The following is a 15,955-nucleotide window of genomic DNA, read 5'->3' as shown; positions in this document are numbered from 1 at the left end:
ACGAGTCCCAAATAGCTAGGAGAAATGATGCAAGATGCAAACCAAGCAAAAGTTCACATCTCTCCGGAGGATACAAAGGGCCTCAGTTACCTCTTTTCTACTAACATGGAACCGGTTCCATTCTCATTCCTCATTGCAGATATGTGCATATGCTAAAAGGGGGTTAAAGTATACTGCAGCTACTTTGAAATGGAGGGATATAACACATTTGTTTTCTAAACACCACACTTTTTTACCATGCTGTGTGGAATTGGGCCACACCTACTGTTTGCAGGTCATTTAATGTTTGCTGTAATGTTACATGTGTGCCACTAAGAGGCAGTCTAGTCTAATACAAACTAAACTACATTTCACTTTCACATTCTTTGTCCATAAACACTCACACAGCAGACTTTTCCAGTTCATATGTAACTGAAAATAGCTGAGCTCTCCTGCTGCGCTTCAGTGGTATGTGAGCAATTTATGAAAGGAATCACATTCTAATAATTATTAGTCATTTTATGGTAGAATCACATAAATGTGTGAATATAAAATGCATTTCAAAACAGTTACTGAAATTAACTCTAAGACAAGTTATCACTGTGTCCCAACAAATTGTGACTTTTTCACACATAAATGCAACAAAGTCAATGATGACAACACAAATTTACAAATAAAGTATACTTTTATTTTATTTCAAAATCATCTAAAAGTGGCTTTTTATTTTTTTCATATCACTATGATACACTGCTAAAATACAGTTTCAGCTACATACAGCTTATTCAAAAATATAAAGACATGCTACTCCATGGTTACCTACTGTATGGGAAATATGTATTTTTAAACAGCACTGGTCTTCCTCTAAAATGCACTGCCACAGAGAAACATTTCATCACCATCAACTCCAAAACTCCATGACAAATTAAGCAGTGCGTTTGAATGTCACCATAAAAAAATATTTTTTTTTTTAAAACATCACTTTGTCTTCTTCAGCAGTATAGGGTATAATGGAGTGATGGTTTTCAACAATGGTCACTTTGCAAATATTGAAGGATTCTACTGTGTCAATAAATGCACACACTTTGTTATCCAAATAAAATTGGACAGCAAAACTATGTTTTTGAAGACAAAGTCAGACACAACATTTTTACCAATGTATTCCACTTAAATAATTTGAAAGAAAATTCCACCATTTTTATAAATCAAAATAATGTTGCATTAACAAAAAGCACGTAACTTCATTTATGATTCTTACATAAATTGTAATACATCACTGTACAGTGTATAGTATTATTGTCCTGGGAAAGAATATTGAGACAAAAGTGTTAAGTTATGACCCAAGTAGGTGGAACTCAGCACTGCAGGGATGAATGATAATGAATAAATGGGCCAAGTTTGGGATTTATGCAAATGGTTGTGTGGATAAAATATTAAATAAATTGGACAAACATTAAGTATTTTACAGATTCCCTGCAGAAAAACAAAACAGAAGCAAGGGTATATATTGAATATATTGAAAAGTCCGACACCCAGGCTAGCTTCTGGTAGCTACCTGTTTTGCTAATGTATGTAATGTGCTTGTCTATTTTCATGAACACTCAGAAGAGCCACAGTAGGGATAGAGTTATCATATGATCAAAGAAAAATAAAATGACAATATCATTATCATTTTTTAAAGTTAAAACATAAAGTAACATTGTCATAGACTAGCTTATAAACTGAGCTAGCCAAAATCATACCCTAAGGCTAATATATGGTTTTGTCATAGAAGGAACACTGTGACATTACTGTCTTACTCACAGTCCAATAACAAGACTGCATTTAATCTCCAGTAAAAAAAAACATCTGGGCCCAGTTGTTCAAAAAAATGTCCATCTGGATGAGAATGATCCATTGTCAAATCTCGTTTTTTGCTTTTCAGGATCAGCTAATCCATTTTACATTTGTGCTCATTAAAGTTGTAATGGTATGAGATTTTCACAGTCCGATAACCATCTCAGAAAATATTGCGGCTTCATGGTATCATGGTATTACAGAATTTATGTTATTATCAGTCTGAATGACCCTAAAAGAAAATTAAACTATCTTGTTAATGGAAGTGTGTAAGAAGTCTCCCCTAAGAAAACAACTATAATAGAAGGGAAATTCAATGTCCCTTTGCAGTTTTTTTTTCAATATCATGGATAAGGAAATGTACATGGTATGATAACCGTCAACTTTTACATCATGGTATACCTTAGTTGCAACCCTACCTAAAGCAACACTGAACTGGAGCACCCTGATCCAAACTTTTGATTACCATATCCAGATAACCAGTCCTCTAGTAAACTGGGACTACATATCACAATGTAGACAGAAACAGAGATCTTTGAGATTATGCCTCTAAATATTTTGTGTTTGATTTTGACAGCTAATAGGGGGACTATTTTATGGAGACATCCTTTTTTACTTTACTATAAAGCATTAAAGGTAGTCTAATGTTTATCTATATTTATCTACTGTATCATAGTAACTGTCAAACAATTCAAGTGCAAAATCTAACTAAATGTATATATATTTGACCAATTTAAAAGTTTTATAACTTTTTGTTCCTGAAGTCCACCCTGAATCCAGCCTTCTACTGGGATCAGGATACTGGGACCTTTTTTTCAAAGGTATTCCAATCCTACTAAAATGTTTTGAACAACACATACTGAAAATTTGTTACAAATCACAACCAAGACTGGATAACGTGATCTAATCTGATTTCAGAATACTTTCTTCTTTTAAACCATCTGTTTTCAAGATTTGATCCAATCCCTTAGCCAAAATCCCATCAGATTACTTCTTAACAACTGGGCCCAGGGTTGCATTTTGCCTAGCTTATCACCAAAAAAGAAGGAACATTTTGCTCCTCCTCCATCAAGATGGGTGCAGCATGCACTGACTTACTCTCATAGTGAGGTTGAGTGAGCTGTACCACCAAGCAAGTTCAACAGAGCCAGGCTTTCTTTGTCTTAGCTAGCTCGGCAAACCCTAAAGCCCCATTCACAGATTTCGGGTATTGCAATGGTGGTTATCAACTTTCTGTGTTACCCAGACTTTCTTCTTCAGGCTACTAATGTAACCTTACAGCTCAACAAGTTTGCATTTATGATGTGTTCCCTCAGCTGAGAAACTGCATCACTCATAGATTGTCTCTTGACTATAGAGTGTTGCAATTTCCAAAAGAGGCTGATTAGTGACTAAGCTGAGACTAAACTCAGGACAAAACTGGTCCTGACCAGGTTAGCCATGCAGCATGAGTTACCATGGCGATCTAGCCAGGTTAAATGAGATCCACCTTCGTGACATGGAAAACTCTTGCTTGAGACTCAACATACCTTGGTGAGTCACTAATCTCACTTCATGGTACACACTCTGATTTGCACAATAACCCTGAACAAAACCCAGATTATAGGATATCCTGGTCCTATGTCTGCATTGACAAACAGATACAAGGTTGGTATCAACCCACTCATCTTACTGTGATTTCAACAGCACAAGCATTTTACCCAGAAAGTCTCTTAAGCATCTCACAATAGTCTGAAGTGAAACCAGCTCCGAATGAGTGCAAAATCCACTCTTTGATCAAATTCCTGTGCTGGTAGCAGTTTTCCTGTGTGTTCAGTATGTAGGCCAAGCATGTTGTAAAGCTGCTGCCGGCCAAATCCACCAAAACACACAACTGCTGTTAGTTTTCATGACATAATTAAAAAAATTGCAGCTGATTTGTACAGTCAGTGGTTTGTTTATCTGTTCATCTGCTAATTCTATGAATCAATTAAAATAAATTTGAATCAAGAGTGTTTCATTGGATCACTGACTTCTGCTGACAAAACTTAAAAAAACACTTAAGTGTTCTATGGTTTAAGTATAAAAAATAAGGAAAGTTAACTGTTTCAGTGAACGCCTGAAAATATCAACATTTTATGTCCTTGTGTGTCTTTGTGGCATTCCCCAAAATAGGATTATTTATTGCTTCATTTGTAGGGATTTTTAGTTGTCTATTCTTGACTTTGATTATATTTATGTACAAAAGGTTTGAAACAAGAGCCAGCAGTGTTTAAAAATGCTGTTTTAAAAATAAGCATTAAAAGAAGATGATAAACTTTGGTTCATCTTCAGTTCATAAGATAACTTGCATGTGATCCTCCAACAGGCTGATCAATAGATGAACTTTAAAGTTGTGACTCAAATGGTGGACAGTTTCTGTGGTTCACGGCTCTGACATGAACACATTAACCTCAGTCCTTCATAGACTTTTTGAATTCTTCCTGTACATCCACACTGTAAACACGATCAATAAGTCCAAACAGAATAAAAGTGCATGAACTATTGAGATACATAGCTTCCTTTTGTTCATCAAGACATAAACAGAGGTTCCTACAGAGCTGATGGGTGGCTGTGTGAACGCGTGGCTATTGGAGTGCACTCCTCCAGTACAAAGCACTGCTATTTCAGTCCCTCCAGGATCTCGCGGCAAAAGAACCTTGAATTTGCAGCAAATTTTGTCAAAAAATGTGATAAAAGTTGCGGCATTTTTATGTGATTTTTTGTGGGAAATTGCGGCAAATGGAGAAGGAGAAAAAATGTGATTTTTTTTAAATGACTACCTCCAAAAAATAAGCCATGTAATCACTTGCTATAATAATCATACTGAATATTACAAAAATAGCTGCAAATGTTTTTATAGTTCTCTTCTTCAGTTTTATTTAATTAGTTTCAATACTCCAATAATGCTTGAGTGAATATTGTAGCTCTCAAACCAGACAATGTGACTGTAAAACAACATGTAAGCAACATCTTCTGTAAACATAACATTTTAATAAATTCAACACATAGGCCTATTGTAAGCATTTAAACAGTGCAAACTCTTATGTCAATACAAAGCGTTTCTCCATACTGCAATGCCATTAGTGCATTTGATGACGCGTCTGATTACTGAAAATGCAGAAAAACGCAGAAAAATCACTGGACTTTTGAAAAATTGCAAGCCCCTGCAAATATTGTGGACTTTTGTTGAATTTGCGTTAATTATTGTGATTGCAAGATCGCGATTTTCTGGAGGGACTGCTATTTGGTGCTTTTTTTTCTCTGTAGGAGCCACCACAGCTAAGTGGAGAAGCTAAGACATGCCTTGAGCGTTCAGTAAGCACTTGAAACTTTGAAGTCAATTTGGAAAACATCCAACATCTCTCTTCAAACACAGAGCAACATTTTCCTACACTAATTTATATATATCCCATATCAATGCTGTCATCTTGCACATTATTGAGCCATTTTGGAGATATTAAGGCTTAAAGGGAGAGTTTCTGTTGTGTTTGTCTGATTGGCCGATGTCTCAGCCTATCACACTAAGCCATGGTGATTGCCACTTGAGTTTGAGTTACAACCAGACCTCGGTCACAATTCTCACATTTGGATTTTCCGCCTCCAAGAAGCTGAAGGCTTTAAAGGCTCCATACAGTCCATGTCTGTAACCCAGGTTGCCAGTCTTTCAGTGTTGCCATTTAAGTGTGTCCTGGTACTGAGTTGAATATCCATTATGACTCAGTTTGGTTCAAGCTAAGGAGGCTGTAGTTTGGCAGCCAAGAGACAAAACACTGTGCTGAAAAGCTTCCAATCCAAAGTAGCAGTGTAGGGGTGTTGGGACCACTGGTGGCTTCACTTCACTGACAACTATAAAGGGCCTTTAAAGTGGTTGCCTGAAAGCTGCTGTCGGATGGAAGGCTTGGATCCAGCAGCGTCACCCAGCTTTCTCCAAACCACCTGAGAGGGAGAAACAACAGTGTCAGATGGTAACATCAGAGTAAATGACAGTGTGACAACCCTCAGAGAGTCCGTCACAGCGAACACTTTATGGCAGAAAGTGGCACCCATAAATGTGTTATAAAACAGGACAACAATATGCACCCAACAACTGCAACACTGCAGAAGGTTTACACCATATACCTCAAACTCAGTCCACTGCTGTGTGTATCATATCTGCTAACATGCATTGTGTAGCATCCGCTGATACAATACATAGGATGTTCCCCCCATTCACACTCCTGTGCCTGTGATTTGTAACATTGTAACACTGATGTATCTTTTGTAAAGTTTTGCATTGTAAACTGGCTTTGTTTTTTTCCCTGTCTTTCTTCCATCCATGCACTTTCACCCATGTATTGGACTGTCATTTGTATTTTTTATCTCCCCTGTTCCAGAAGAATACATATTTCTATTATACAATATAGATGTATAGATAATATATATCTACATAATACTATGTAAATCTTAATTTACTTCACTTTGTATACTATTCATCTTTGGCAAAGAAGAAAAAAAACCATTGGGATGAATTAAATTTATCCTACAGGAATAAGTGAGGATTAGAGGACATTAGGGCTATAGTGGAAATAAGCATATACATGTATTATTAGAAGAATCTGAATCTGTTTTTGGGTTGGACCTTGATTCTTTGGTGGCCGTGTCAGAAAGGAAGATGCTGCGCAAGCTGCAGATCAGTAAATTATAGATTACATCATGAGTTCAATCTTTTTCACCAGATAGCTCACCCACAAAATGACCATTTGTATATCAGTTGTTCACCCCACTGTTACGTTGAATTCATAAAGACAAATTTATTTTTCTCACATGACTCACTGTGAAAGAAGAATCCAAAAGCGGAGAAAATACTTGTTGAATTGAAGTCATAGGGGTGTGCGTCTGACAACAGCAAAACATCATCATTTGGTGACCCAAACTGACCCTTTGGAACTCCAGAGTCACAACATAACACAAAGAAGCTGATTGAGTCAGCAGTGGACCAACAGCTCCTGTGTTCAGTGAGGTAAAACTACTGTTTTTGTCAATGGAGTCTGGTTTTGAGGAGAGCATCGTGTAGTTTCACTTTCCATTCAGTTCCCCATCAGAAAGGGCTGTCTCTCTGGGAAGTACTGAGCATCGACTGAATAAATGAGATTAGGGATTATACTGTACGAGTTATGTGAGAGTTTATAAATGGACATTTTGACATAGTTTTGCTGTTGTTAAAAACGGAGCCCTTTTAGTTTATAAAGAATTTTCTTAGTTTTTGGATTCTTTGTTCACCACAAGCATGCAAGAAAAACAAAGACTTCCTTACAAATTCAACGTAACACAGGGTGAGTAACTGATATGCAAATGATAATCTGATGTGTGAAGTATTCCTATTAAGATACACATCTCCAGTAGAAACCAATGGGCTTGGAGGTGACAGCAACAGACAGGAAGTCAGAAAGTATTGAGAGATGGACCAACACATTGTTAATGTTTGTCTTTTCATGGATTTTTTTTGACAAAGACAAACATTTAGAATAATGGCAGCCATATCTTTTAACTTGAAGTTTATTTGTCCTCATACACTTGCTCTGGTATTTACCAAACGAAACAAATGTAAGTGTTCAATGTGAACGTAAATGCTGGACAAAAACAACATTAATATTTGTGTATGTGTGTAAAAGTGAGAGAGAGGGTGTCTGTGTTATTAAAGTGTCTTTTGTTTCACTCTGTGGTTGAATGCACTAGATCATCACAAGATGAGAGTGACCACTAACCAACCACTAACATACCATTTTAACTACATTTTTTGTTTGTTTTGTAAATTAAATGTTTAAAAAAAAATAAAAATTCATATGGTGGCATATGCTGTAGTTGGCTCAATCCTTGTTTATAACATACTTTTGGGTTGCATTGCAAATCTTTTTGATACTGCAGGCCAAATTTCCCATACAGCACAATAAAGACCATCCAGAAACACATTTTGTGTGGGCAGACTTTAATCAAACCCAGAGAACTTCACTTTGAATTCTAGAAAGATCCAAACTTTTCTAAAGACGCCAGGCTGAATTTTTGGGAAAGTGAATATTTCCATTTGTTTTAGTTGAGCAGCCATAAAAAACATGGAGTCTTGGGTTTTAATATTTGTCTCAGTGTGAGCATCACATCACTGCAATGAAGTACTCATAGACATTAAAAATACATAGACTTTTTTTATTTATTTATTTTTTCTAACTTAAAATTGCATTAATCTGATAGAATATCATTATCTAACACAATAGATTGCAAATAACTTGGTTTACTGCTCCCTGCACTCCCCAGCATGATGGACCAGTAAGATTGTGAGTAGGTGCATTTCTGTCAAGATTTGTTTGAAAGAAAGAAGAGAGAGAGAGAAAGAAAGTTCATATTGGAACCTACATTGCACATCTCTCTGACAATGGCCTTTTCTTTCTCGTTAAGATCTTCATCATATTCCTGTGTGCGCTGCCTGTCCAGCTTCTCATGGACCTCCAACACCTTCACACAGACATAAAATACACAATAAAATAGCATCATGTCCATTTCTGTTGATGCACTGTATTATGCAGTTTTTATTCAACATTTCAAAGTTATTTTTAATATATCGAGCTACAGGGTAAAAGTATTTACAGTTTTTGAGTTCATTTTTTCTAAATTGTTCACACAGTTAGCACAACAGATGTAAATGTGGACTAAACCGTAGACCACTTTTCATTTCCCTCTTTTCTATTCCCTCATTGTGAGGGAGTGGCAAGCCCGTTGGCAGTAGCAGTGTAGTGGACGGCCTGGGCTTTTTGGTGTGACTATGTCCTTGATGTAGGATGGGCCTGAGCACAATGGGCAAGTACCAGTGTCTTAAATCGAGTTGCAGCAAGGAGGGAGCTGCAGTAGTCTAGGTGTGAGATGACAAGAGCCTAGAACAGAAACTGTGCCACCTCCTGGGAAAAGAGTGGACGCATCCTCTTGATGTTATGGAGAAGAATCAGCAAGAGCAGGTTGTTGCAGTAATATTGGCAGTGAAGAACAGCTCATCCAGTGTCATGATCATCAATCCTAGCTGAGGACACCACACCCCGTTAAAGGGTTTTTTTTGGGGAGTTTTTCCTTATCCGCTGTGAGGGTCCTAAGGACAGAGGGATGTCGTATGCTGAAAAGCCCTGTGAGGCAAATTGTGATTTGTGATATTGGGCTTTATAAATAAAATTGATTGATTGATTGACCACAGAGTTCTCAGTGGTGATGGAGAGGTCACAGGCAGATGATGCCTTCCTTGGGGGGAAGAATGGCTCAGTCTTGCAGAGGTTCAGGTGGTGTGCAGATATCCACTGAGAGATGTCAGCCATACAAGCAGAGATTTGTGTTGTCACTTGAGTTTTAGACCCGGGAGAAGAAAGAATTATTTGAGTGTCATCTGTATAGCAATGGTTGGAAAAGCCATGTGAATGAATAATGGAGCCAAAAGATTTGGTATGAAGAGAAAAGAGGAGGGTACCCAGAACAGTACCATGAGGGACTCCAGTTGTGTGGCTACACAGTTCAGACACAAATTTTCCATTTTCTTGTGAGTGTGGCCCTTAACGTAGATTGTGAACAAGAGAACGAAGAGCCTGAAATACCCGATTCTTGGAGGGTGGAGAGGAAGATCTGATGGTTCACACTGTCAAATGCTGCTGAAAAGACCAGCAGGATGACAACATAGAAGTGGAAGGCTGCTCTAGCATTGTGGAGTTCCTCTGTGATGACAAGGAGGGCAGACTTGAAGCCAGAGTGGTGGGGGTGAAGAAGGTTGATCTGGTGGAGATATGCAGAGAGTTGGGTGAAAACAGCTCTCTCAGGTGTTTTAGAAAGAAACAGGGAAATGGGTATGTTGTTCTTTTCATCAGAAGGGCTAAGTGTGGGTTTCTTTAAAAGAGGGTCCACTCTGTAGAGTTAGGAAAACAACCAGTTGGCAAAGAGGTATTCATGACATGGGTGAAGAAAGGAACAAAAGGGAGGGGATCAGGAGCGATAAACTGAAGAAGGTGAGAGGGGATAGGGTCAAGAGGCCAGGTGGTTAGGCAATGGGGTTAAAAGGAAGTTAGAGTGGGAGATGAGGACATGGATAGTGGTGTCAGCAGGTGGGAAGAGAAAATAGTTGACAAAGTCACTTGGCAGAAGAGAGTAGGGAGGTGGGGGACTAGATAGAGAAGAGAAGATAGAGGGTGTTTGATAGAAGGACATCTAATTCCTCAAAGAATTCCAGTAGAGCACAACAATGTTTAAGTAGGGAATAGACACAGTATAGACACAGTATAGAAAGAAGAGGGATTGAAGTGTGGAAGCAAGGAGAGTGAAAATCACAATTTTAGGTTGGTTAGTGAACCAGTGCCACTGGTCTGGGTATTTCGGTGAAGGAGTAGGCCGAGGAGAGGGCTGCTGGGGTGGAAGTGTCCTCTGGTGTGATCCAAGTCTCAGTGAAAACAAAGAAGTCCAGAGATGAATTCAGTCCTGCTAGAACCTGACTGGCAGCTCCACAGGGCCCCTTTGACAAGGTTACAATGATAAGGTGAGCAGGTGCATGATCTGTAGTATCTACTAGAAGAGTGGTGTACAGGAATGCAAAGTATGTACATAGCAGATAAGGAACGTGCAAGTATGTATTTAGAGAAAGTGAAAAGATACTTAGCCCTGATGATATTAAACCTTACTTTCACTATGTCAAAAACTTGGACCCTGTATGGGAAACTTCACCAGACTGACAGTCAGTGGATATAGCATACATTTACCTCAACAAAAGCATCTAGCACTTTGTAGACAGTAGAAAACAATGGAAGTGATACTTCTTTTTTTCCATAATTAGCTTAAATATATACCTGGGTTTATTTTGCCCAAGATACCTGCTAAGTCACAGACTTCTACACAGCCTAAAACTGCTCACACAGGCTAGTTTGTGGCCTACCTTCATTGCGTGGACTATAGCTTCTGGTTTCTGTTTTGGCGGGGGGTAGAGCCCTGTGGAGGACGGTTCACTGCTGGGGGTCTGAGCAGCACCCTGTGGAGGGAGGTGGCACCATCTGATTACAATGACTGTAATCACCAAGTAAACCAACAGGAATTGATGCAGAGACATACTGTCGCAACAACCAGCAGTAAAAAGAGAAAGATAACTCAGTACAAGACAGAGAGAGATTTTACAGGAGATGCTGTGTGAGGAGGCAGTAGCATTGCTGAGGCAGGGAGGTATGTATTCCCATGGCGACAGAAGGCGCAGTAGACCTGCTGTGTTTGCAGTAAAGCAGGAGAGGATCAATCTACCGGTCAGACTCATCAATAGGTGAGATAGGATGTCCTGCATCTGCTGTAGGGAGCTCACATTTTCCGTAGATTGTAATTATGTCAGTGCAGCTGCCAGCAATGATACTGCACCTCAGGTAATGCCAGAAAGGTTCTGTGAGCGACTGTAAAAAATCACAGAGGGGTTTGTCACTGATTCACTCCAGTGGTTACTACTGAAGCAAGAGTTTAATCAGAAGGTGAGCAATTGGCCATGGTTCAGAATGGCTCAGAAAAGTCAGCATTATTTAAAGGGCAAGTTCAACATTTTGGGAAGCACGCTTATTTCCTTTTTTTGATGAGAGATGTAAGAAATAATAACTCTCATCTTTATCAATTGAGCTTATCAGTGAGCTTATCAGTAAGCTTAGCTTAGCATCAAGACTGGATATTTGTTTAACCCATACAAAAACTGAAGTGCAAAAACAACAGGTGGCGGTCCTTAGGGGGTACTATTTCCTGGCCAGGCACAGTCACTTAAGTTGCTAAGCAACCAGCAGAGTGTTGGGGTATGGTCACACGAGCTTGCTAGCTAACGTTTGCTAGCTTGCCAATAAATACAGTGAAATATGAAGTTGTTGTTACATTTTACATTGTCTTATGTTCCATGCCAGGGCCGGCTCTAGCCCATTGGCTGCCCTGGGCGATATTGAGAACTGCGCTGAATGGAAGTGAACGAGAGGCGAATATTTTCTAATGTTAATTTTGCTCACGTGTGACTGCGCCCTTAATCAGGAAGCTTTAAAGGGGCTGGTAGGTGGATTGTGTTATGTTTAGACTTAGCCAGGTTAGCTGCTTCTCATTGTTTCCAGTCTTTATGCTAAGCTAGGCTAACTGTCTGCTGGGTATAGCTGCATATTACAGGACAGATATGATAGCAGTGTTGATCTTGATGTCTAACTCAGTTATCAAACTATTAATTTATGGTTATGTGGACAAACAGAAAACAAAGATACAGTTTCAGTTTTCAAGTGAATAGTAATGAGTTTACACGTTCACTGTCAGACAAAGTAAAATGTATTTATTTGACAGATGTGGCTTTATGAAGTTATTTTTGTGGTTCTTAGTGAAATAAAGTAAAACAGAGTCTTGTAATTTCAGCTTGGGTGTGTAGTGATTGTTGTCCCTCATAAAGGGAAATGCATATAATTCCTCTGTGTGGGGACATTTGAATGAAGCACAAACTGAATACAACTGAACTGAATTAAACTGAAAGATGGAGGGAGCGCAGGCAGACATGTTTGGCTGAGGAAAAAGAGAGAGACAAGCAACAGACAAACACACTGTTGTCTACGGTGTACATACATTGTGTACATTGTCCTGGAATTGTGAGAGCTGAGTTTCTGAATGATAAAGGGACAAACCCTTCCCCAGTGTATTTCCTTCCCCTTCATTCATCTGAGAGAGAGTGAGAAAAAGAAAGAGAAATTTAAAATTGACAACAGAAATAACAATATTTCAGATCAACAGAAGTCACCCTTATTGTGTTTACTCTGTATGTGTACATACTATTTCTACCACCAGGGGGGTATTCCATCAACGTAGCTAAGAATATCCAGACTAAGGTGTAATCTTGAAGTTTGACTAAATGCCAACTCCCAGTCTAGCTCCAACCCGTTACATCAAGTGAAATCAGCTGGCTCCAATTGACGCTAATTCAAGCCTCACCTGTTAAGCCTCAACTCATGCACGCGCCCAGGGAAAATAAAAAGCCCAAACTAGTCGAGTGCCGAAAATGTTACAAAATGTCAAAAAGCAAAGGAAAGGAGCGAGCAGAGGCTTTTTCTGTGGTGGAGCAAACGCTCCTTATGGAAGTGTATGAGGACTATAAGGACATGATTACGGAAAAGGCAACACTGCAGCGATTAATAAAGCAAGGGAGGTGGCGTGGCAGAATATTGCCGACAGGCTTACGCCAGGGCCACACCGCCCGCGGAAGCGCCGCGAATAGCCTCGAAGCGCCGAGAAGAGAAGGCAGTTTCCTTTCGGCGCCCATGTTAACCGACTGTGTCGTCCACACTGGCCGCGCCGCGCCGGGAAGCTCCGCGGCAGGCTCACGATTTGCAGCGATCAGTTTGGCGTCTGGTCTATTTTCTGCTGCGAGCCGCGAGCGAATGTGTCAAGCCAGGCAGTGAAAAATAACAGCTGGGAGCAGAATCGCTTGTCGATGGCGTGGAGAAATGCGCGTCTGATGTGAACGGAGGTTCTCTGGCGCGCGCGAGAATTTCGGTGCACTGCGCTTCGCAGGCAGTGTGGCCCTGGCGTTAATGCGCAAGTGACAAAGAAAATTCAGCATTTCAGCATAATATCATGTTCTATAAATCCTGCAACAAAGGGACAAAATATTTGTCGATAAGAACACCTATTAAATCTGACAGTTCAAGTCTGCCTAATGAAATTCACCACATGTGTAAATTAATATTAGTGACATTTAATCAAACTATTTTATGTGAATCATCACATTTATCACATAATTGATTGTAGATTATGACATTTCTGAAATGATCAGTTTATAGGAAATAATCACAACATTTATCTATTGATTGTAGAAAATTCCATTTAGCAAATCCATCAGTTCAGTGGAGATGAGGAAGACTGACTGCACAGTGGTCAGAGACTGGCTGTGGCGTGTGACCTTTATAATGTGTGGTTCCAGCANATGTGCAAATAAACTAATCTAAACTAAAACTAAACATTATTCATCCCGTTATGCGTTGCCACGCATGTTTCCTCCTCCTGCAGCTGCCACGGTGTTGGCCTTTTCTCTAATGTTGCTTTTCTCCTTCCTTATATTTTAGTAGAGGTAATCTCTGATCCTCACGAGAAATACTGTTTTTCCGTCACATACGGCGCTCTGTGAGGGCGCTCAGTGACGCTGCGCTTCTCTCATGATGTGATTGGTCCGCTGCGTGCGCGTTCACGGCTCTTGATAAAGCAACCCTGGGTTGAGTTACTGAGTTGACATCCAGCGTCGTGATACCGATTATCCTGATTGCCATTGTTAGGGTTAGTCAACCCAGGATAGGTCTGGGTAACCCAGGAAAGGTTGATCTTGCTTCGTGATACAGGCCCCAGGATTGCCCGGCAGCATAAGTTACCATGGTTACTAGGCTGGGAGATTGCCCGGCAGCATAAGTTACCATGGTTACTAGGCTGGGATTCAGGTTAACCACCTTGATGGAAAGGAGTTGTGGCTCAGGTTGATGGAACGGAAACCGGAGTTTAGCTTGATATATCAGGCTTAGCCAGAACCATGGTTTCCATGGTTACCGATGTGAGGCTAATCTTAGCCACTTTGATGGAACAGAACTCTGGCTCACATTAGCCAGACTTGGCCATTTAAGCCTGGATTTGCCTTTAGCCTGCTTGATGGAATACCCCCCAGAACTATGTGAACCAGAACCCTTGCTTGACCCCCCTACGACTCAGCAAGGGTTCCCACCCACACAGGGTTTATATACTGCAACTTCGTACCAGTCATTTGGAACTGAAGAAGCTTCTTGGATGAGAGGCGAAATGTCTTCAAGAACGCAAGCAAGTCCAGTTGCCTATGATATTAGCACTTACGATTACCAGTGTTGTTGCATCTTTTACTTTAAATCCCACGCAAAGTATACACAGTATACTACTGCCTAATCATTTTCCAATGTGCACCATAGCTGTCTGCATCAAGAGTTTACACTGTGCACAGTGATAAGTGGCAGTATTTACCTGTGACAGCAGCTGTTGGTTTTCTTCTTCCAGTACTCTCATCTTGTTCTCCAGCTGTCTGATGTAGCCGGCTAATGCATCTGAACAAGAAAAAAAAAGAGTATAAAATATCACATCTGAACCAAGTTCATTAATGTCAAATGTCAATGCAACTCAAGCTGTTTATTTTTACCTCCGCCAAGGAGGTTATGTTTTCACCGGCGTTGGTCTGTTTGTTTGTCTGTTTGTTTGTTTGCAAAATAACTCAAAAAGTTATGAACAGAAAGGTGGATAATGGGACAAGGAACATATGATAAAATTTTGGTGGTGATCGGTTGAAGCAAAGTGGATAAAATAATAAAAAAAGTCCATCGTCTGACAGCCTCAGCAGCCATTCCAATTTCTAACAAGAGGGACTTCGTCCTTCGGCCGAGGTCCCTCATGAGACGGTGAAAATAGCGCCATCTGGTGGCCGGAAAGCACGCCTTGTTCTACTTGCTAATGTAATTCTAAAGTTGAAATTAATGTTCTGTGTTGGAAAACAATAAAGTGAAAAATACAAAAAAACATATTATATTCTGTGTTGGTACAAAATAAAAATGAAGTAAATACACCACAGTGTCTAAACGGTGAAGGCATATATAACCTAATAATGATAGTGATGCAAATAACCTAATTGTGATGCAGGCTGCAAAATCTGATGCAAAGGAGGAGGTCTGCACTCTCTGAGTGCTCTTCTAGTTTATTATTTCACTTTTTTTTTTTTTTACATTTTAAAGTAAATATTAAAAAGAAATGTGTCTTGTGTTCGTTCTGTTCATGTGTTCTGATAAGACATAATCACATTTTAATAGGACAGTTTGGAATTTTTTTAGTGGTATTGTGTAAGATACTTATAATTCATTCATTCATTCATTCATCTTCTAANGCTGACACGGGGAGAACATGCAAACTCCGCACAGAAGGGCTCCCACGCCCGGGATTGAACCGGCAACCCTCTTGCTGTGAGGCGAGAGTGCTAACCACCACACCACCGTGCCGCCCCATACTTATAATTAGTCAGTGTATTAATTAACACACAGTAGATGTCAGTCGGTCCGCTCCCAGTTTGGAGAAGCAGGCAGGAGTGCGT

At 39.8% G+C, this 15,955-nt stretch overlaps 1 protein-coding gene across 2 annotated transcripts in view; it reads right to left on the bottom strand.

Moving 5' to 3' along the window:
• Nucleotides 1-657: 657 nt before the first annotated feature.
• Nucleotides 658-15,955, bottom strand: part of LOC126400965 (coiled-coil domain-containing protein 85C-A-like) — a 62,529-nt gene continuing 47,231 nt past the window's right edge. Inside the window, exons 2-6 of one of the 2 annotated variants that reach the window (XM_050061986.1) lie at nt 14,845-14,924; nt 12,439-12,531; nt 10,760-10,852; nt 8,221-8,319; nt 658-5,769 (exon numbers count right to left, since the gene is read on the bottom strand). In XM_050061986.1, coding sequence (XP_049917943.1) covers nt 5,680-5,769; nt 8,221-8,319; nt 10,760-10,852; nt 12,439-12,531; nt 14,845-14,924 — 455 coding nt within the window. In that variant the 3' untranslated portion in view covers nt 658-5,679. The remainder of the gene's footprint in view (nt 5,770-8,220; nt 8,320-10,759; nt 10,853-12,438; nt 12,532-14,844; nt 14,925-15,955) is intronic. The other variant, XM_050061987.1, reaches the window with a different exon arrangement.

This window comes from Epinephelus moara, chromosome 14 (genome assembly GCF_006386435.1).
Source record: "Epinephelus moara isolate mb chromosome 14, YSFRI_EMoa_1.0, whole genome shotgun sequence".
Lineage (NCBI taxonomy): Eukaryota > Metazoa > Chordata > Actinopteri > Perciformes > Serranidae > Epinephelus > Epinephelus moara.
Note: the sequence above shows the minus strand (reverse complement) of the source record. Positions and strands in the feature narration are given on the sequence as shown.